Here is a 23,148-nt window from a genome sequence, read left to right on the forward strand (position 1 = left end):
TATGTGACGGTTTGTGAGACCTAGCAATGAGCATATTGGCTGCGTTGTTTCCTATATGTTATCAGTGAACAGATTCAAATGTTTACTGTGAAGAGCGTTTGGACTGCCTGAAGTTCAGAACAGCGCTACACAAATGGTAACTGTAAAACCAAGAAAGTCCAACCATTTTATCTCCTCCTTTAAAAACTTAACAGGGACACAGATGCCTGGAAGTTTTAAGATACTTCATATTGCTGGTTTTTCTAAATAAAAAGAATTAGTGGAAAGATAACAAGACTTTTGCTTATGGTTGTGAACTTGCATCAGCAAGGTTTATAATTATGTTATGTCTTGAAATGATTTAATACATCAGGATATTAGACTGTTTTTAGTTTGTCTTGTTGGCCTTTGATTAAATTGCTAACAAAATAATTGTGTAGAAACGCTTAACAAGTATTGTTTTATAGCAGAAAATAGATTTTTTTTTGAAAAAGCTGCTGTCATCCAGAAAACACTGATCATATTGTACGGATTTTCTTCCCCAAACATATTCTTTTTCAAGTCATAAACTAGTGTTTGACTATAACAGGAGTGTGGTTTTCCTGCTGTTGAATCTTAAAAATTTAGAAGTTGACCCATAGAACATCAAGATATTTTTTGTAAAATCCCTAAAGTGTCGAAGTAGACCATTTGATCTACTGAGTCCACACCAACCCTCTGAAGACCATGTCATACCCTCTAACTAATCCTTGCAACCGAGCATTTCCTATGCCTAATCTGCCTAGACCTGGACACTATGGGCATCTTAGAATGGCCACTTTACCTAACCTGTACATCTTTGGATTGTGGGAGAAACCCATGCAAATATGGGGAGAATGTGCAAACCCCCACATAATGTTGTTTGAGGGTCAAATCAAATCTACGCCCCTGATGCTATTAGGTAGCAGTGCTAACCACTGAGATACCATACTGCCCTTTTTTTTTAATGGGTTTACAATTTGCTACCAGACTAGATTCCATCTGTTCTTGGTCATATATCTGTACTATCTTCAGGGAGCTGTTTTTGCATCAGTTCGTATAGTCTAAATATGTTGACCTCTTCACCTCCCTTCTGAACTTAATTTTAGAGCCTGCTTTATCTCCCCTTGCTGGTCAGGATATTGTATATTTTGAGTATTTCCCTAATAGAAAGAAACGTGACATGTTGGTCCATGTTGAAAACAAGTTTCTATCTTGTAAACTTGGAGAAAGCATAGTATTACACCCGAGTGGACTTCAATATAAATCACGAAAGTTAACAAACTTGATCCTCCTTATTCCACAAATTAAGTTGACTCTGCAGATTGCTGTTTCAACTCTAACTCATATTGAATGCTTGCATGAATCTCTCTACTTCATGATGTGCTTTCTTTTCATAAACGTACATGCAGTGAAGAATTGGATGAACCTTCACAGGATTTGGATTACGATATTCCGGATCACAAAGATGCAAATAAGTTCTTCAAAGTCAAATGGTCTGCGGAAGAGGTATCTGCTTTGAAACCAAATTCGTGTGTGTGTTGTTTTTAAAACAAAATTAGAAATACACCTAAAAAAATCACCCATTGTAAAACTCCAGCGCCTGGTTTCTCAGAATAGAAATGTTTATATCAACTGAAGTGCAATGTGATATGTTTGAAGTTACATTTGAATCTGAAATACAGAGCATTTGCAGAACTGTGGTGCATCTTTCATTGATACGCTTCCAGATAGGATAGAAATTCAACTCATGGATTGATATTATTTAAAACATACAAAAATTCACTCCTAATTTACCATTTTAAAACTTTTCATAGCTTGTCTAGTTAGGAACAAGTATTGTTGCCAAATATTTTAGGGCATAACGTATCTTATCCTTTCAGAAAGTGCTGATTTCATGTACGCATCAGAATATTTCACGAGAAATCTATCTGCATGAAACACTGGAATTTAATGACAGTCAAAATCTGTTCTCACAGTAAGAACAAAATGTGTGGAATACTCCTTTTTTTAGTGGTTGAAACTGTAGCAACTCCCCATTCTAGTAATGAATTTGCAGGGGATCTGCAATGGAAAAATCAAAATCTCTAAGGCACTGCTATTTCCAAGTATGAATGTCAATCTGTAAGCATGTGTCACAGAAACCATAAAGCACATCAGTTTTAAAAAAAACAGTGGTTGACTTGGGTGTATGAATGCAAAGAATTATTGACCTGAGTCAATAATTCTTGGAGACCATTGTGCACAACTAATCAAACATGCATTGATCATTGTATCAGGCTTTCAGTTTCTCTTTTAAACTTTAATTCACTTGTAGTAACCACTGCAGCTGCTTACCTGCTGATTCTCAATCATACTGAAGTTTGTGCCAGTGCTTCGATGGTTTGAAAGCATCATAGTTTGCTTGCATTTCTGCTAGTTTGTGATGCCGTCTATTGCAGAAAACTGGAGCAGCTGTTAGAATTCAAGTGTCTGAAATACTGACAATAGGTACGCTGGTCGACTGTAGGTATTTTTAATCTTCCAGTTCAGACATGTTACAACATTTGTAGGCCATATAGGGCTGGTAGAGGTGCTATCACGACACCAGGTTAACAACATGTTAAAGGCTCACTCTTCCTTTTAGTTTAGGGAAATTTTGTTAATAGTATTAATGGAGTGAATTATAAAACACATTAACAAAAGCATGTCATATAGTTCGTTATAAAAAAGAAAGCACGAATGTACTGGTTGTCATTGATTCTGTTATAGTAAATAGGTTTATTGTAGAGCTTTGAAGAAATTGCTATTTTTAAAGTCACTTATCAAACACACTACAAATCTAGTTTAGTGCTATGTTTTCTTCCTGTACAGGTTATTCTAATTTAGTGTAGAAACATCATCTCACAGCTTAATTAGTTTGAACCTTTTTACTGTGGCTTTGCAAAGTTATTGTGGCACACAGCCCTATCTTCTTAATAGAAGTTGCAAGAAGCTTCACACTCACTGCAGCAGGATTTTAATGACATTACTGTGTTTAAAGGGTTTAACTTAAACTATTTGCTTTTTGCATAGGATGAAAAGTTGAAGAAGTTGGTGAACCAATATGGCAAAAATGATTGGAGACTTATAGCAAGTAATTTTTCTGTAAGTGTCTATACTTGTGATTTCTGATGGTAGTCATTCTTGTACTGGTTCTTGAGTAAAACTGATCTCACGACCTACCTTCCCATTATTGAGACAGTCAAAAAAAAACTCTTGATGTGAAATTTATTTATTACACAAGCAAATGAACTCCATGTATTTTTAGACCCATATTTGAGTGCTGTGAAAAGCAGAGGTAGGTTAGGAGAAAAATGAGCAGCTCAAATGGGAAAAACTTAGCCTCTGCTTATATCCAGAAAATATAACCACCTGTGCCAAAAAATGGACTAAATTTCCTTGTTGCAGATTCTTGAAGAACAAGACAAATCCTTCATATGCACGCTTCTTGCAAAGAAGTATATGACTATTAATTTTTGTAGAATTGCTGCCTGTAGGTCAGGTGGTACATTCATCAGTATTCAGTTTATTGGTTAGCTCCGGAATTTAGATTTTTGTTTTATATTCCTCCCTAAATTGATGTGATGCATATTGTCAACCTTTGCTATTATGAAACAAGTTTGCTTAGTCTTAATGATTTTTGATAGCACTGGAATCACAGTCTTTAATACACCCACAGGACTTTGCAATCTTGTTTTTGTGATGGTATATCTTGCGTGCTGGTAATAATCTTTTGTTCAAACATCCCACACCTTCCTCGTTCAAGCTACCACAGGTTGAACTGCAGTTGGTTGTATTTAAATTATTTGTGGTTTTGAAAATCTTGTTTTGACCTCATTTCATCAAAAACTGAAATCTATTGAAGGTTAATTTAATAATAGAAAAAGATAGGTTAACATTTTACTGCCTGATGATTGCATTTTTTAATAGTAGTAAAGTGGGTGGTAAGTGGATGCAATAAACGAGAAATCTGAAGTCATGGCAGTCACATGTTCAAATCAAATTGTAGCAGAACTTTGAGGATGGGTGGGATTTCTTTGCTAAAATTGTCCCCCAAAATATGTTGCACTTTGGAAACTGGGAAGAGGCAAAGGGAAAAGGTTCCAGTACAAATGAAGGAGGCTTGACTGCAGAGCCACAGTGAAGCTAGTAACGTGTGGATAGAACAAATGTTGAAAAATGATCACTGAATCTATTTATTGGCTTCCCGAAATAGAGAGGCAAACTGAATGTCAGGTACAGTGTACTAGATTGGAGGGACTGCACGTAAATTCTTGTGTCTTTGACCTGCTAACTGTTGATGTTGGTTCCCCCTTGCCAGATTGGAAGGCCATAAGAGAACATTGACCAGCTGTGGATTCAATAGAATGTTGGACAAGTGTATTGTCAAAGAACAATACTCACAAAGAAATGTTGAAAGAGGAAAATGAGGTTGTTAGTGGGATAATTGGTTATGTGGGAGGACAGGATGACATTTGTGGATGAGAAATATCCCTTTTAATTGACTTTTTTGCCCCAGATTCCAATCTTGTTTAAGGATCTAAACACAAAATGTTAGGCTATATATTATGTCTTAAATATGCCACTGTGTTTCCAGTATTTCAAATATGTTCAGTCTCCCTGTTGAAGGGAACACTACATCCATCAAAGGGCATAATTGTTTTTAATAACTTCAAACTGTACCCAATATTTGGCATTAAATGGTTTTCTCAGGGAGTTAAATATCCTATAAATTTGAATTATTTAATTTTGTTTGGATTGCTTCCAATTTAAATGCAAAATGGTTTTTGAATGGGTGCCATGACTTTTGCAATGCTCTGCTCACTTTCTCCCAAGTCTACTCTACATAATCTCCAACATGTTCCAACTTTGCTCTAAATCCATCTTGTTGCAGTCATCTATCAGCTAGTTCATTGTCTGGGAGAGATGCGTAGTTGAATGCTATCCTTGTACGTAAGAAACTGGCCCTTTCTTAAGTGATAATGCTGCTGAGAGATGGGGATAGGAAGAAATCAGATTGGAATCTTGAAGTATAACACAGCCATCTTGGAGTAAATGATGCTGAACTTCCTGCCTTATGTGTAATTTTTTTTTCCCCCTGTTTTATGTTGGTTATACTTCTTGACTTTAATTGTTATAGAACCGAACTGATCTTCAGTGCCAGCATCGATGGCTGAAGGTTCTGAATCCAGAGCTTGTGAAAGGGCCATGGACAAAGGAAGAAGATCAGAAGGTAAATGTAAAAATGGGTGAAATTGCAAGCCTGTCCGGGACATTTTTATAAGTATCATGAATCTAGGAATGTAGGTGTTTTAAAAAAAAGGACTTTTTGCCCCCCAAGCCTGTTCTACCATTCAACAATAATGACTGAGCTGTTTGTATATAGGAGTAGATAGGAATGTAGAATTCTGATTAACATTTTATTCACCTATCCATTTTCCTGTAATCTATCTATCTCCACTTTTACAAAAACAATGACACTGCTTGCTGAGGCTAAGTTTCAAAGGTCACAATCCTCAAAAATAAAAAAATTCTTTTCTCCTAAAAGTGTGCTCCCTGAATCTTGGTTTGTTCATCAGATGAAACATCCTTTCCACATCTAACTTGTCAAAACCATTCAGGATCTTGTGTACCTTGGTCAAGTTATTTCCTTGTTCTCCTAAACTCCAGTGGAAAAAAGCCTGGTCTGTCCAGCCACTTGTCACAAGACAGCATGCTAATTAGTGATATCAGTCTTGTAAGCTACCTCAGAATCATATCCAACTCATTTACATCTGCTTAAAATAAAGAGACCAGAACTGCAAATAGTATTCAAGATGTGGCCTCACCATTGCCTTGTATAACTGAAGCATAATATTTTACTTTATGCCCAATTCCTGTCATTGTGAAAGGTTGTATTCCATTAACCATCTTAATTACTTGAGGTACCTGCATGCTAAGCTTTTGTTACTTTGTACAGAATAATACCTCTGCCCCAAACCTTGAAATTCTGCCTCTGTTCAGTTTAAGTAATACACTTTTATTAATAAAAGTCCTTCCTACCAAACTGAACAGTTTCACCCTTTCCCAAATTATACTCCTCTTTCCAAATTTTCATCTATTTATAGCTATCCGCATTGACCTTCTGACCACTTCACAGAATACTTTCTCCTATTTTTGTATCATTAGCAGATTCAATTGCTGAGCCTTCACTTGTCTCGTCAAACTCGCTAATTATAAATTGTTAAAAAATAAAGTGAAGCCCCAGCACCAACTCCCTGCAGGATTCCATTTGACACATCCTGCCATTTAAGAACACCATTTTCTGCAAGCCAACCAATTTTCTATCCATGCTATTGTGTTTAAAGTTTTTAGCAAAAATTTGTAGCTCAGGTTATGGATGCCATTGTTTGATAGCTCGCCGAGCCAGTTATTCCATGGTGTGCAGAGGTTTCGTTATCATTCTAGGCAACCTCAGCTGTGTGACCACTAATCGAAGTGTTGGTGTTCTGCTCTCTTCTGAATTTATATGATCCTCTGGTGTGGTGGGTCTAGTCATTTCTGGTTCTGTGCTTTAGCAGCAGTCTGTATGCAAGTCTATTTCTATGGGTTTGTTAATGGAGTCCCGTGTTGAGAACCAGACTTCCAGAAATTCCCTTGCATGTCTGTTCACTTGTCCTCGTCGAACTGATGGCCCTGGATGTCTGTCTGTGTATATTGAGGCAAGCGAATGTTGGTTGTCTTTTTACTGCCAACTGGTGTTTGCGAGTGCAATAAACATTACATCGGACAAATGGGGAGGAAACTGACAATCAGGATACGTGAACACCGGCTGGCAGTAAAAAGGCGTGACCAATATTCACTTGTCTCAACATACACAGGCAATGAGGACCATCGATTCGACTGGGACAAGCGAACAACTGACGTAAAAGGGAATTTCTAGAAACCTGGTTCTCAACATGGGACTCCAATTAACAAACACAGAAATGGACCCTGTATACAGACTGCTGCTTAAAAAAACAGAGCCAGAAATGATGCCCCACCACACCAGAGTATCATAAATTTGGAAAGGAGCAGAACGCCAACGCTTTGAATAGAGGTTGCACTGATGTTGCCTATAATGGTAATGAAATGCCTGCATGCTGTGGAACTGGCTCGGCGAGCTAACAAACAACTGCATGCTAGTATGTTACCACTACTACCACTACCACTCCTACTGTGGATGATAATTTCTTTGTGGCACCTTCTCAAATGCCTTCTGGAAATCCAAGTACAGTGTGTCTCTAGGCTGCCTTTTATCCCCAGCGCAGGGTACTCTTTTTGAACAAAATCCAGGAAATTGGCTAAATATGATTTCTCTTTCACCATAAGCCTGATTTCTCTATATCTGCAGCTATTATGTTTAAAATGCTATATTCCCAACCAGTTACTAGTTCTCAGCACAGCACATCAGTGACACTGATTTTTTTTTAAACTTGATTGCTTTTATGGTGCAAGTTATCATATTTTTCTTCAAATAGTGAAAGGTGCTGAGTAATGGTTATGTGTCTGACTGTTGAGATGAGGAGGAGTGGAAAGGTCGGATAAAGTCACTCTCTTTTTACCACTGCAGCGATTTTTGGTTGAGGGCTGGGATCCAGTTGCATACCTGCTAATTGTACTTGTTTTAGCATGTACAGGAAAACCTGAAAGAAACGTCCAAATCTATTAGCACCTTTTGCAAAGATCAGATTGGATGAAGTGATCTTTGACTCCTCTCGTTTCATTTTAGGTAATTGAATTGGTTCAGAAACATGGGCCAAAACGTTGGTCATTAATTGCGAGACATCTAAAAGGTAGACTTGGGAAACAGTGTCGTGAACGTTGGCACAATCATCTCAATCCTGAGGTTAAGAAATCATCTTGGACTAAAGAGGAGGACAAGATTATTTACGAAGCACACAAGGTCCTTGGCAACCGCTGGGCAGAGATTGCAAAACTGCTACCAGGGAGGCAAGTGTTCCATTGGGTTCTGTCACAAGTGTGCTAGGAATGAACAGTTCTTTCAGTTTGTTTCTCCCCCTATTGGATTTGAGATCCAGACAATATGTACGCGGATTGCTACGTAACTGTTGCTGGGTAGTGTCAGTTTGGTTGCTGTTTGTATAATGATTCTGGTTCTGCATGCTATAACTGTTATGCAGAAGACTCCATTTAAAAATAAATGTTGTAAGATTGACTACTAGCTTTCCATCATCTGTGAAAGTAATATTTTACAGTGAATGAAGTTTACAAAAAAAAGTGAAGTGATTAGATTAGAAGGAACTGAGCCAAAGCGTAAAAAAAATGCCCAACAGCATACATTAGAGAAGGAAACAGGAATTAACAATATGTCAGTTTTATTTTGCCCAGAGTAAGTTAATGAATTTGTGTATTACTGATACAAATGACGAGGCAGAAGTGCTGATTGGGTTATCCATCACTGCCTCCTGAGGTCTCTGGCATCACCAATGTCAGTTTGATTCACTCAATGATATTAAGATATGGATGAAGGCGCTGCTGCAAAGGCTATGGACCCTGGCAATAATATAGTAAACTATGCTCTGGAAAAGTAGTGCACTAGCCGATCCATTTGAGTTTAAATATAATGCTGCCAGACAAATGGAGAAAGTTACCCCAGTTTATAACCTGTTGACATAATAATTCAACGTGACTGTGTTTTCCACCCAATAATCCCCTTAATAAGTAAATTGATGGAAAGCATCATCAGTGGTGCCAGCAAGCAGCAATAATCTGTTCAGTGATGTCCAATTTGTGGTTGTTAGCTCCTGATCTCATTATAAACTTGGTCCAAACATAGATTGATCTGAACTCAAGAACTGCAGAATGTAGACTACTGCGTTTGTCCTTCACACCAAAGCAGCATTCTTCCGAGAGTAGAAGCAAGAAGCCCTAGCACAACTGATGGGAGTCAGGAGGAAAACTCTCCACTAGTTGAGCCATACTTAGCATAAAAGAAGGTAGCTGTACTTGTTGGATGCCAATTATCTCCATACCAGGGTATCATTTCGGAAGTTCCTCCAGGTAATGCTCTAGGACCAACATTCTTCAGTTGCTTCATCAATGACTTTCTCTCCATTGACCAATGTCAGCATCCTATGTGACTCTGATACTAAAACAGTTCTCTTCTCCATATGCAGAAAGATCTGGTAGCATTGAGGGTTGAGCTGAAATGGTATTTAGTGAAAATTGCACCACTCTAATATTAGGCAGTGACCATCTCCGATGAGAGAATCTAACCTTTTTCCTTGATAGTCAATAGCATCATCACTGAAATCCCAGCTATCAATATTGTGGAGTTTATCATTGTCTTGGCAGTATATACCGTCTACAATATGCTCTACACAATTGTCCAAGCCACCACCTGCACCTTAGAAAGATAACATATCTACTGTCTAGAAAAACAAAGGCAGCAGATGCATGGGAACATCAGCATCTATAAGTTCCCCTCCAAGTCTCACACCAACCTAATTTTGGAATGTATTACCATTTTACTTTCACTGACTTAGAATCCTCTCCCTCCATAACAGGAATGTGGGTGTACCTGCACCACATGGACTGCTAGATTCAAGATGGCTCACTACCACCTTTCCAAATAATTAAGGATGGGTGCAATTGCTATCCTAGTTAATGACGTCCACATGCTGTGAAATAGTTTTAAAGAAAAACCACTGAATTTTGAGTGTTTCTCTGTGGAACACAAGAAGCTTCAACCTTTCTGCACTATTCCATTGTGGGTTGAGGGACTAACTACATGCTGTTGTAACAAAATTTTAATTATAAAATAATGACCCCATAAATTGCTGTTGCCACTCTACTGGCAGTTTACTGCCTTGTGATTTCCATAAAAGTGACTGTGACTTGCTTGAGATTGTGGAGTTAAGGTGGTGAGCGCAGAGTCCTCGATTTTATTTTATTTTTTAAATCCAGGCATAAATTCTCCTTTTAACAGGGTGAGGAGTTATCAGGACTAGACAAGAATGTGAATTTGAGATTACAATTGGTTCAGCTGTGATCTTTTGGTGGATGGGCTTCAGGGTCTGAATGGCTTATTCCTGCTCCTAATGCATGTGTTTACATTTACATTACCTGAAGTCTGCCATTGTTTGACAATTTTGATCACTTTTTAAGCATTCCTGGCTTTTCAATTTAATATAACCAATCTGATTAATGGCACTTGTAAATTGTAGAACAGACAATGCTGTAAAGAATCACTGGAATTCAACACTGAAAAGGAAGGTGGAGGTGGAAGGCTACTTACAAGATGGTAACCAGGATATGCCTATGTTTTTAATTACTCATTCAGAGGATGGTGAAATCCAGTGTTTCAGGACCAAACTCTCTCAGGTTTGTTCACTTTTTCAGGGATTTCTAGTAGTTTCCAGTGTTACTGATTTTTTTTTTCTCCCTTATTTGTGTTTGTTGGTGCTGTCACAAATTCTAGTTGACAAGAAACTCAGTAAAATCTATCTTGGGGGATGGGGGTGGAAATAAGTAATTTTTAAGTCTGATTTCTAATTAAATCCAAGATTAACACTAAAATGCTCAAGTTACTTCCTTTCCCTTTGAGTGATTTTTGCTGTTCTGTCCAGTTACACTTTTTTTTTCTTCGACTGATCACTTGGATAGTAGTGAAACCTAGAGATTCATCCCCCAATTTTGCTGCAGCACTTACTGTGATGCGAGGGGTGTCCAAGAATTTTATACCTTTTTGATGTTTCAGTGATATTAGTTGAGAGCTAACTGTTGGTCAAGACAGGAAGAGAACACCTTTTAACTTTCTTCAGATGCTGCCATTGTGGTTTGTACTTTCACCATGGCAAAGTGTTTAGGTTGTAGCAAAATCCCAGCTGAGGACTTGTACTTCAAACTAGTTGCAACCTTAACAATGCTCTTCCAGGATCGTTACAATGCTAGCATCCATTCAACAACATAGAACATGCTCAGGAATATCCTGTACACACATTGGTAGACAATCCAATCCAGCCAATTTATAGCACCAGTAATCTGTTCTAAGCCATTAGTTTTCTGTCAACACTGCAATCAAGGAGTGTTTACTTAGCAATAACCAGGGTAACGATGTGTAAGATAACAGTGTGGAGCTGGATGAACACAGCAGGCCAAGCAGCATCTCAGCAGCACAAAAGCTGACGTTTCGGGCCTAGACCCTTCATCAGAGAGGAACGTCAGCTTTTATGCTGCTGAGATGCTGCTTGGCTTGCTGTGTTCATCCAGCTCCACACTTTGTTATCTTGGATTCTCCAGCATCTGCAGTTCCCATTATCTCTGATAACGATGTGTAAGGATTGTTTCACCAGCCATAATTGAAGTTTGAGTTGTAGGTGATTTTTGAGCTGAAAGGGTATGCTGATGCAGCTTTTCTTTGCAATAAGAAGCTGATTGGATGAGAGTCCAGTCATCGATGAAAGCCCTTTTGAGAGGATCCTCTCTGATGAAGGGTCTAGGCCCGAAACGTTAGCTTTTGTGCTCCTGAGATGCTGCTTGGCCTGCTGTGTTCATCCAGCCTCACATTTTATTATCTTGGAATTCTCCAGCATCTGCAGTCCCCATTATCTCTGATACTTACTACAAGTAATCATTCTCGTTAGGTATAGAAACCTGGCCCATGCTTTGTCAACCTGGAGTTGAAAGTTGGGTAAATTGTGTATTGTTTTACTTTTCTGATGATTCTGGGAATAGCAGGGCTAGACTTCCAACAGGCTACCCCAGTGGGTTGTAACAGATGTTTGATTTGCTTAGGTTCTTGCCAGGACCGCTGTCCTCTAACTTGATTGCAACTTTTGTGCAAGCTAGCCAAAAATGCACAGTTCCATACATGAGTTTTGCATGATTGCCCTTCATGATAATGCAGCATTTGAGAAAGTGTGGCATCAGGAAACCTAGTAGAATTGAAATCAGCAGAATTGGCAATTTCTCACTGGCTGGATTGCATTTAACATAAAGATTATGATGTTAGAGGACACAGTAACATGGAAAATGAGGGGGAGCAGGAATATGCAATTTGGCCCTTCAAGCTTGCTCTGCCATTCAAAATGATCATAGCTGATCATCCAGACCCCTATCCTCTATCCACTTTCTCACTATACCCCTTGATACCTTTTAGCCCTAAGATCTGTATCTAGCAATTGTCTAAATTCCAGGACATTGGTGCAGGAAGTTCTCAGTGCACTGTTGCAGGCACAGTTATCTTCAGATATGTTATCTCTCCAGTTTAACATTGAAGCAGGGCTATTTGCTGATGCTTATAGTGTTCAGAGACACTGATAACTCACGTGCTTGCCTACCCTGGACAACATAAGACTTTCGTTGACAAGTGCCAAGTTTTCATTCATATTACACAAGTTCATGGCGATGATACCTCCAATCCAATCATGCCCCCTTTGTATTCAATGGCTATTGCTGAAATCCTCATCAGTGTCCTGGGGTTACAATTAACCAAAAACTGAGTTGGGCTAGCCTTATAAATGCTGTAAAAGCAGCTCAGAGGCTGGATGTCCTACAGTGAGTAACTTGCCTCTTAATCCCAAATTTACACAAGGCATAAGACAGTTGTGCTGGAGTACTATCCACTTGTCTGGATGAGTGCACAAACATCTCACTTGAAGCTCCACACCATTCAAGATGAAGGGGTACACTTGATCAGTGTCGCATTCACCATCGTCAACATACACACTTCACTCTTGGTGAATGGCAACAGCAGTTCATGCCTTTTACTAGATACACTGCATCAGCATACCATAGCTCTCTATATACACCTTCCAAGCACAATTTCTGCCAAATAGGAGAAGGCAGCAGATGGAGCATGGCTACCTTCAAATTGTCCTTGTGTCTCACTGTCTTTATTTGGATATACACTTGTATTTCTTCTCCAGCGAATGAAACAGGAGGTTCAAGGCTGAGGACAAAATAATAGTATTATGGAAAATTTTAAGGCCCAATCAACAGGAAGAGACACAAACCCAAGAATACACAGTTTGGGAGGGTCTTGTAGCATAGAGGCACTGTCCTGAGTTCAAGTTCCGTCTGCCTCAGACATGCATAACATGTCAAAAATATCTGCACCAACAGTCAAGACTTGATCCTGCAAAAATGAACTCAAAACTGAAGGCTCCTTATCTAAATGCGTGCAGCATTCATGATAAGCAAATTGATAAGTCACCATGAAGTAAACGTGATGGCCATTACTGAAACTGGATTAATTGTAAGGCCTATATCTTGAATGTCGAGAGTATTTGTTATTCAAGAATAGGAAGATCTATAAAGTTGGAGAGTTAGCAAAGTTTAATAAGTAATACAGTTGTGCAGGGGTTGGTTAACATTGGTTCTGAAGATCAGGATTTAGGATCCGTTTGGCTGGAGCAGAGTAGTGGGAAAAATAAATCTCAAGGTTTACAGGCTCTTTATACAAAAGTAGCTATTAGGTGTTTATGATGGAACAGTAATCAGTGCTGGTTTTGAGCTACATGTAAACTGGTAAAATCACATTGGCATTGGTAGCCTAGACAAATTTCTGTAGTTCTTCAAAAAAATATTTTGGCTCGAACCAGAGAGCTGTTTCCACTTAATTTTTGTGTAATGTGACAGCATTTACTAATGACATCAGAGTAATGGTAGCAGCTACCGCAGGGTGATTTGAATATTACTTCTAGTTTCAAAGTTCGAGGAATGGACTGATACTTTTTAAGTTTTGCTGCCTTTGTTTGTAAGACCATGAAAGCTGAGCTGGTTGATGGGGTACTAGGATAGGGGATGGGTCAATAGAGAAGCACTGGCAGACATTTTCTGCAGATTTTTCAGAATAAGTATGTTCTTGTTATAACAAATTCAAAGACAAGGACTCACATCTGCATAACTAACATTAAGGGAAGAATCAAAATTAAGAGAAAAGCATACTGTGCAAATACAAGTGGTCGGTGAAATGATTGGACAGAACATTAAAAAAATGACTAATAATGGGTGAAAGAAATTAGTATGAGGAAGCTAGCTAGAAGTGTAGAAATGGATAGCAGTTGTCTGTTGAGGTCTTTGGTCATTTACAGTTGATATCAATGCCTTGGATAAGGGGCAGTGAAGGTGTACAATTATTGATCATTGCTAAGATCACATCTAAAATACTTGATGCAGTTTTGGCCTTGTTATCGAAGGAAGGATGTGTGTTCTGAGTAGTTCAGATGATGTTAGTTCAATTGATGCCTGAAATGAATGGATTGTCTCAACAGGAAAGGTTGGTCAGAATAGGCTTGTTTTCACTGAAATTGTGAAGAATGAGGATTAACTTGAAGTGAATTATCTTGACAAGTTGGACGTGGAAAGAATGTTTCCTATTGAGGGTGAGTTGAGAAGTGGGAGGCATTGTTTTAAGGTTTGAGCTTGCCCAGTTTTGGTCATACGAGAAGAAGTATTATCAGAGGCTCAATTTTGGAACTCTCCTCCATAGAAGTTGGAGTTGGGGTCATTGCGGCAAGGTAGATTCTTGTTTGGTGTAGAAATTTAAAAAGATATTGTCAGTAGTTGGAAATGTGGAATTCATAGTATAGATCAATCATGATCTTATTGACTGGCAAAACGGGCTTGAGGGGTGACATGGCTTATTTTTTTTTCCTCCTATCTTGGTAAGGCACCTAAACAAGATGTATCTGGGCATACTTGCACTAAGTGTGGAATTGTGTTAGCATTGACCATAAATGTTTGTTGTCTTTAGACTTAGACTTAGACTTGCTGCACTTAAGAACTGGAGAATTGCAAATGTCATGCTTTTGCTTTAAAAAGTCAGTGAGGGTAAGTCCCCAGCAATTACAGGCTAGTTAGTTGGATGGTTGGGAAACTGCTAAAGATAATAACTCTGAATTGAATTTAATTGAATTAAGTTACATTGGCAAAACAGAATGATGAGGTTAATACGATCCATGTGTTTAGTGCTACAGAAGGTGTTTGAATTAATGCTGCATAACAAACCTGAGAGCAGTGTCTTTTCATTGAATAAAAAGGACAGCAGTAGCAGTGTAGAAAGAAAATTGGCTTAGTGAGAGGAAATGGAGAGTAATGGATATTTTTCTGGCTGGAAGAAGATTTGTAGTGGGGCTTCCCAAGGCTGCTTATTGGATTGCATGTTTTTCCTGCTAATATATCAATGACCTAGCTTTTGGTATACAGAGAACAATTTCCATGTTTCCAGAATGTACAAAATTTGGGAGCATAGTAAACTGAGGACTGTGAAGAACCTCAAAAGGATATTGATTGGTTGAGTAGTCTGAGATATGGTATGTGAAATATAGTGTGGGGAACTAAGGTGTCAATTTATGTACAGCAAGGAGAGATACTGTAAAATGGTATATTACAATAATTGGGTGTGTAGAAAGGCCTGGGTGTATAAGTCATTAAAGTAGCAGGTTGGGTGGAGACAGCAGTTAATAAAGCATATAGGCTTTTGTTTTAAATGGACACGGTCAGTATAAGACTAAGGAAATTACGTGGAATCTGTATATAAATTTCAACTGGAGTGTTGTACAGTTTTGGGGACCACACTGCAAGGATGCAAATGCATTTAGGAGAGTGCAGATGAGGTTTACAAGAGTGGTTCTAGAGATGATAAACTTTAGTTATGATCGTAGATTGATGTTGGGACTGTTTTCCTTAGAGAAGATTTGTTAAGGTTAGAATTTGTTAGAAGTTTTCGAGATCATGAAGTGCCTGGACAGAGTAGGTAGTGAAAAGATGGCCCATTCACTGGTGGGAACAGAAATGAGAGGCGCAGACTTTGAAAAAGAACCAAATGTGGCATGAGTGGGATAAAGAACTTGTTCACACAGTAAATCATTCAGGTCTGGAATGTGCTGCTTTGGCAATATGGTGGAGGCAGGTTCAATTGCAGCATTTAAAAAGGCATTAGGGGTTGATTCTAATTATGTATTTTTCAGGGCTTTAGGGAAAAGGCAAAAAAATGGCTTATGTCATGATGCTCTTTTGGAGAGCTGGTGCCACCTTCATGACCAAATAGCTGCCTGTGCCAGAAAATTTGAGATTCTTTGCACAAATCACTTTTTCCTTCGTGGCTTTGAAAGTGTGCAAGTGGGTAAACGTTTCTTCCTTACTGTGATCCTGTCAAATTTTTTTTCCAATAGGCATAGATTTAATTTCCTGGTTCAATCAATCAACTAGGAAAACTGCCTTTCTTGCTAATCTTCCCTGAACCACTTTCAGTAAGGAAATTGACTTCATGCAGTGCAAACTTTTAGCTTGAGAGCTTTAAACTCAGAAAAACATTTTGATAGATTTCCTGAATAATTTGAGCACATTGAAAACAAAACTGCAATATCATCTTTGTTTTCTTTTCCTTCCAGACTTCTTCAAAACATGAGCCTGTTTCTGTAGAACCACTTCCACAGCCGCCATCTGTTACTATAAAGCAGGTTAGAAAATAGTGGAAATAAAAACACTGCAATTATTTGCTAGTTTTAACATCTACCAGCCTTGTTATATGTATGATCACTTTCAATATATAGACTGCTTAAAATAATTGTAAAACATGCAGTGTATGAGGGCCTTCCTCCCTCAAGGTTTTAAAGAAGCCACACAAATGTTTAATTTCAAAAGCACATGAAAAATAATTAAAAACTCTGTACCATCATGTTCATAAGTCAGTCTCTTTCCAAGACGCACAACTTCCTTTTTGACCAACTAGAACACTTGTTCTTCAGAATTTAAAAAGCACAGAAAATGGTGGACAAACTCAACAAGTTTGGTAGTATCTTTGGAGAAAGATGCTGCCTGACCTGAGTTTCTCTAGCGTTTTCTGGCTTTGTTTTGGATTTCCAGCAATATTTTCCATTTATTTGATTTTTTTTTTGGTATGTTCAGTTTTCTGTCAGATTAACTACTCAATTTCAACATTCACAACATATTTTCAGAAAATTAATTCAGTGTGTCTTAATACATTCATCCAGAAAAATTCCATTTGAACATTTCACCTGTATGAAGCTATTCCTGGCATCTCTCCTAAATTCACTTGTTTAAGCTGTTTGTCCTTGTCTTGGTACATCTTTTATTTAAATTATATTAACACTTTAGGTTACCTTCCAATTTCCATAATTTCTTTCAGATACTTCCTCTTTTTTTGCAAGTCCAGGTTTTTGTTATTTCTCATAACTTTGGCGTTCCTGTTCTGTGCCTAGTACTGTGCAGACATCGAAGCACAGGTTGAACAAAAGAGCTGAAGGTGATCCTGAGTTTCAAAAGTTTGAGCTCTAAGAAAAGATTAAAACAATGTAGGGTTTTTGACCTGGAAAGGCAAATTTACCAGGATTCCTTGAGGTGATGAAAAGCAGTGTAAATAAAGGGGAAGCAGTGAATGTAATTTATTTGTGTTTTTGGAAGGCTTTTGATAATGTCATACATTCGGCTATTTTAGAAGATCCCATGGTTTTGGAGGCAATATATTAATGTTGTAGAGGATTAGCTGGCTAATAGAAAGCAGTTGAGGAAAGGGGGGCATTTTCAGGATGACAACTTGTAATTGCCATAAAGATCATTGCTGGGGCCACAGTTATTTACAATGTATGTTAATGACTTGGATGAGAAGTGTGAAAGTGCTAACAGAAGACACCAAAAAAAGTAGAAAAGCAAGTAGCAAGGGTGACACAGCCTGGAGAGGGGGTGTGAGAGAGAAACGTTGAGTAGGCAGACACCTGGCAGATGGAGTATGATTTGAGGTTGAGCACTTCGGCACGAAGAATAGAGGAGCTGAATACCGTTTCGTTGGAACAAGACTGTAGAAGGCTACAGAGCAGAGATTGGGAATTCTTATTCATGAATAGCAAAAAGCTAGCATTGAAATTGAGTGCGTATTAGGGAAGACAAATCAAATGTTAGCTTTGATTTCCTTTTGGAATGGAGTATAAATTTCACCAAGCTTATACAAGACAAAAGTCTAATACTGAAGAGTTTTGGGCCCTGTTATTTAAACAAAGATATACTGCTATTGGAGGCGGTTCACTATAGAGGCATTGTCTTGAGAGGTTGAGTAATTTGGGCCTGAGCTTGGAAATTAGAATAAGAGGCGACTCTTTATTGAAACATACGAGGAAAGACTTGATAAGAAAGATGTGGAAAGATTGTTTCTGCCTAATGGGAGAGTCTAGGACCAGAGGGGATAATTTCAGAATGAGGGGCCATATATTTAAGATACAGATGGGCGATAGTGAATATACAGAATTCTTTACCACAGAGTGCTGTTGTGGCTGGGCTAATATGTACATTTGCAGCTGAGAGATTTTTAATAGTAACAGAATGAATAGTTATGAGGAAAAGGCAGGAAACTGGTGTTCAGGATTAGCAGATCAGGCAGGATCTCATTAAATGGTAGAGTAGGCTTGATGAGCTGAATGGCTTCCTTCTGATCCTGTGTCTTATGGAATTGTTCTAAGAGGTGACTCTCTGCAAGTATATATGAAAATAGCAGTCTTTATGAAAAGAAAAAACTGCCATTAAGGTACACTTGGGTGACATTACTTTTTTTAATGATTACTTGAGTTTACATAGCTCATTTACATTTCTCCATTCAGAGTTCATTTTGCACTTTACCCCAAAGCCAGTCTTTAGTAATTTCTTTGAGTTGAGGTTTTACATTTTTTTTTTCTTTCATCATCAGGAGGACGGTATAACTAGCTGGCTAGGCAATATTCTTGTGGATAACACATTACCTGGTGATCATGGACAATCGTGCATTTCTGAAACTCAGCAAGATCAGTCAGCTTCTGATCAATCACAGGAACATAATCAGTCGCCAGAAGAGGCTTCTGGCAGCATGTTTCTGATTGTAGATTCTGGGACAATATTTTCTCCGCAGTCAGCCCCTGAATTCTCTGAGCCTCTGGAGTCAATCAAACGTGTAAGTTCCTAACACACTGTGAAAGTAGCCATGCTCAAACTATTTTGAAAGAATCTTGAAGAATATTTTGAGCCAGTGCAAAGCTCAGTTCATTTGTATAATAATTACCTCATGTTCAAGTGCCATGCTGGATTTTAGTTGATTTTGATAGATGCTGTGAATTATTACAGTGGAGTAATGATCTCTTTCCTGTATTTTTAACTGTTTACTTCAGTACGTTAATGTTCTTGTGTTACATCCATCTCAGCTGCAACATCCAGTGAATATTGCTCACTGGAACTTTGTGTCTTCAATGGCTTGTGTGTAAAGTCCATTCTGTTAATGCAGTATATTCAATACAATGTATGTAATACAATTCAACGTAGAACAGGAACAAGCTCGGGCTTTTCTCTGGAGAGAAGGAGGAAGAGAGGTGACCTGATCGAGGTGTACAAGGTAATGAGAGGCATGGATAGAGTCAATAGCCAGAGACTTTTCCCCAGGGCAGGATTGACTGCCACAAGGGGTCATAGTTTTAAAGTGTTAGGAGGAAGGTATAGAGGAGACGTCAGATGGAGGTTCTTCATCCAGAGAGTTGTGAGCGCATGGCATAGTTTGCCAGTGGTAGTCGTGGAAGCGGAGTCATTAGAGATATCTAAGCGATTGCTGGACATGCAGATGGACAGCAGTGAATTGAGGGGAATGTAGGTTAGGTTATTTTATTTTTGGATTAGGATTAATCCACGGCACAAGATCGTGGGCCGAAGGGCCTGTACTGTGCTGTACTTTTCCATGTTCTGTGTTCTATGTTCTAAGCCTGTGCTGATTCTAGTCCTTATTTAGACCTGCTACTTATTGCCCATGCATGGTTTCTATCTCTCAGTTTACCTCCCATTCATGTGTCAATCAAGATATGCCTTAAATGTTGCTAACATGGCTGCTCCCCCCCCCCCCCCCCCCCACCACCACCACCACCACCACCAACACTAGAAATGTGTTCAAGGCACCCACTATCTTCTGTGAAAAACTCTGCTCACCTCCCCTAAACTTGCCCCTGTCATGTTGAACCTGTGCCCTCCTGTAGTTGACCTTTCCGTTTTGGGAAAAAGCGTCTGACTATCCATCTAATCTATGCCTCTCATAATTTTGTAGGCCTCATAACTTTATAGGCCTCTATCAGGTCGCCCCTCAACCTCCGCATGTCCAATGAAAACTGAGTTTATCCAACCTCCTCATAACTAAAACCCTCCAGATCAGGCAAATCTCTGCACCCTCTCCCAAGCATTTATGTATTTCTACTAGTGTGGTGACCAGAACTGCGCACAATAGTCCTGGATATGGCCTAACTAAAGTTTGTTACAGCAGTAACATAACGTAACTTGCCACCTTTTATATTTGATTGTCTGGCTGATGAAGGCAAGCGTGCTATATGCCTTGTTGACCGCCTTATCCACTGATGTTGCCACTTTCGGGGATCTCTGGATCTGTATGCCCAGATACCTCTGTGAATGCTCCTAAGTGTTCTCCCTGTTTATTGTATAATTTGAAAACAAAGGTGAAGCCGATTTGAGACACAGCAATATGGCTTATCTGAGGTACTGGAGTTAAAAGCAGGATGCAGATAATTCAATTTAGTCAGCCAGGGAGGGTGGGCAAACTTCCTCTAGCAAATCTTTTTTTCAATTTATTTCAGAAAGAGGGTGGGGAGGTATTACTCTTATTCATAACCTGCCATGTATGCACATTTTTCTTTCTCTAGAGGGTATGGGGTACTTCACTTTGCTATTCAGTTAATGATTGATTGAGTACGGTCCTATCAGGTCTTGCCTTGGCTCCACCAGGAGACAAAAGTCAATTAAGTGGACATGGTATTGATTTCATCTCTTTTGTGTTGGTGAAACATGTTAGGGGATAATAGTCAAACTTCGCTCTCCTTCCTCCCTGACCTGGGGCTCCAAAAATCTTTTCTTTAGGTTGGGATCGGCTGGAAGGTGATTGTTAAGAAAACAACAGAACATTAACATAGATCAAGGAAGAAATAAATTAGCATTCCAGGGTCTGCACAGATTTTTCAGTAGGGTTCAGCCAAATATTTGCAGAGCACCTTCAGCTGTGTTGCATTAAGTGAGGTGACAGTTAGCATGGTAGCTTGACGTCTGAGATTTGGGGCCACCTGGGTCTGACGGTTATCTGAGCAACTGATGAGGACATGCATTTATAGATTTTGGCTTGCTGCACATGAGTTAAAATTTTAAATATTCTACATTATTCTTTGTTAAATTTAGTTTTGTCTTTTGAGTTCCAGATATTCATGCTAACTTGACTTTAAGAATTTTATGCACTTTTAAAATATCCTTATTTCACAGAATATTTTTGTCTCAAGTAGACATTTGGGCCTATTCATTTCAAAATCAAAAATAGTTAAATTTATCTGTCCTGGAAAGACCCAATAGCTTTAAAATTTATCCAGAATTGCCAAAATAGTTTATCTTGGGAAAATCATTTGACAGTTATGCCTTTATAGTAGTATGTTATTTAATGTCTAGTGACTTAAGGTGGTCAAGACGTTGTACTAACTGATCGGGGGAGGGGGGAAAAATACAAAAACATTTTGTTTTTATTCATTCTTAATGGCTGTTGTGGACAGACAAAAGTTGAATTATTTTTGAACATGTCGTATAGCAGTGGTACAGAAAAGATGCTGAAAGAAATCATAGAGGAAGAATTGTATTGGTAAGCAAAAGACCAGATGGCTCATAATCTGGAACGAATGGGCATCAGTTTCAAGGACACTGAACAAAAATGCAACTGAAAGAGGAGAGTGCATGTTGCCACAGCAATTCTGCCTCCCTGATTTATTTCTATTACATAAAATGATACACGTACACTGTTGAATGAGTGTTTTCCCATTAGGAGTGTTCTTTGGACAATATGAACAATGAGTCAAATATTGTCGAATTTCCATTGAAGATAGCTTTTATTTTAGACACTAAATATTTTGTCATGCTTCTAAATGTTGAAACATCAGTGCCATTTATAGTATTAATGAAACAGATTTATGTAGTGTAACAGTTATTTGCAGTATGAAATATCTTCTCCGTTTGTTATTGGGTGCAAACCTACCTGATTGTACTGATTTGTCTCCCCCACATCTCTGAGAAACTATAGAGTCACTTTTTGGTCACCTTTGTCTCAAATGTTCATTTTGGAGGTTTTGATGTATAGTACTTGCTTTTCACTTCAGCTCAACTCCCGATGGGCTGAATGGTTGCCTCCAATATGTAATTCTATTAATGTTCCAGTTCTGATATTACTAAATGGATGATAATCTAAGCATACTGCAGGTAATTTCTTGCTTTGGCACTGAAATGCTTATCGCCTTGATTTATTGTCTATTTTCCATACCTAAGGATCCAGATACGTGGTCTGATCTATCTTGCTTTGATTTACCGGAGGATCTTATCAAACAGACTCCTGATAAGACATCACAGCAGAGTTTGACGGAATATCGCATTGATGCCAATACCATCTCTGACCTAAGCAAGAGTGCTAAGAAGGGTGAACTCATACCCATGATCACCTCTCCAATTGCAGGAAGCTTTAGTACACCACCAACAATTCTGAGGCGCAAGAAGAAAACAAAAATTACACTTTCACCTGTCAATGATAGCTATGGGAATAGCTTTGCTATTTTTGAAAGCAGCACCAGCAGCAGCATGACTCCAAAAAGTACTCCAGTGAAGACATTGCCTTTCTCACCATCACAGGTAATGAAGTAAAACTCAGCAATTCTCTTAATAACTGGAAGAACATGGCTGCTGTAAATCAGGAACAAAAACAGAAGTTTCTGGAAAAGCTCAGCAGATCTGACAGCATCTCTGAAGAAAAACATCAGAGTTAATGTTTTGAGCCCTGTTTTGGGTTCAGTTCTGAGGAAGGGTCGCAGGATCTGAAACGTTAATTTTGATTTTTTTTTCCTCTTCAAAGATGCTGTCAGATCTGCTGAGCTTTTCAGCAACTTCCGCTTTCATTCCTGAGCAGTTCTTTTTCTGCCCTCCAGCTGACTGTAGCAAAGCAGAATGCCCAGAAGACCAGAGATAGTAGGAACTGCAGATGCTGGAGAATCTGAGATAACAAGGTGTAGAGCTGGATGAACGCAGCATCAGAGGAGCAGGAAACCTGATGTTTTGGGCCTAGACCTGGGTCTAGGCCTGAAATGTCAGCTT

The 23,148-nt window shown here is 38.7% G+C and overlaps 1 protein-coding gene across 2 annotated transcripts in view; it reads left to right on the plus strand.

Moving 5' to 3' along the window:
- The window catches only part of mybl2b (v-myb avian myeloblastosis viral oncogene homolog-like 2b), a 35,729-nt gene that overhangs the window by 1,148 nt on the left and 11,433 nt on the right, over nucleotides 1-23,148 (plus strand). For both annotated transcript variants that reach the window (XM_048549691.2, XM_059652751.1), the window contains 8 exons: nucleotides 1,410-1,506; nucleotides 3,052-3,123; nucleotides 5,159-5,251; nucleotides 7,769-7,989; nucleotides 10,227-10,383; nucleotides 16,398-16,466; nucleotides 18,704-18,943; nucleotides 22,333-22,689. In XM_048549691.2, coding sequence (XP_048405648.1) covers nucleotides 1,410-1,506; nucleotides 3,052-3,123; nucleotides 5,159-5,251; nucleotides 7,769-7,989; nucleotides 10,227-10,383; nucleotides 16,398-16,466; nucleotides 18,704-18,943; nucleotides 22,333-22,689 — 1,306 coding nt within the window. The remainder of the gene's footprint in view (nucleotides 1-1,409; nucleotides 1,507-3,051; nucleotides 3,124-5,158; nucleotides 5,252-7,768; nucleotides 7,990-10,226; nucleotides 10,384-16,397; nucleotides 16,467-18,703; nucleotides 18,944-22,332; nucleotides 22,690-23,148) is intronic.

This window comes from Stegostoma tigrinum, chromosome 19 (genome assembly GCF_030684315.1).
Source record: "Stegostoma tigrinum isolate sSteTig4 chromosome 19, sSteTig4.hap1, whole genome shotgun sequence".
Taxonomy (NCBI): Eukaryota; Metazoa; Chordata; class Chondrichthyes; order Orectolobiformes; family Stegostomatidae; genus Stegostoma; species Stegostoma tigrinum.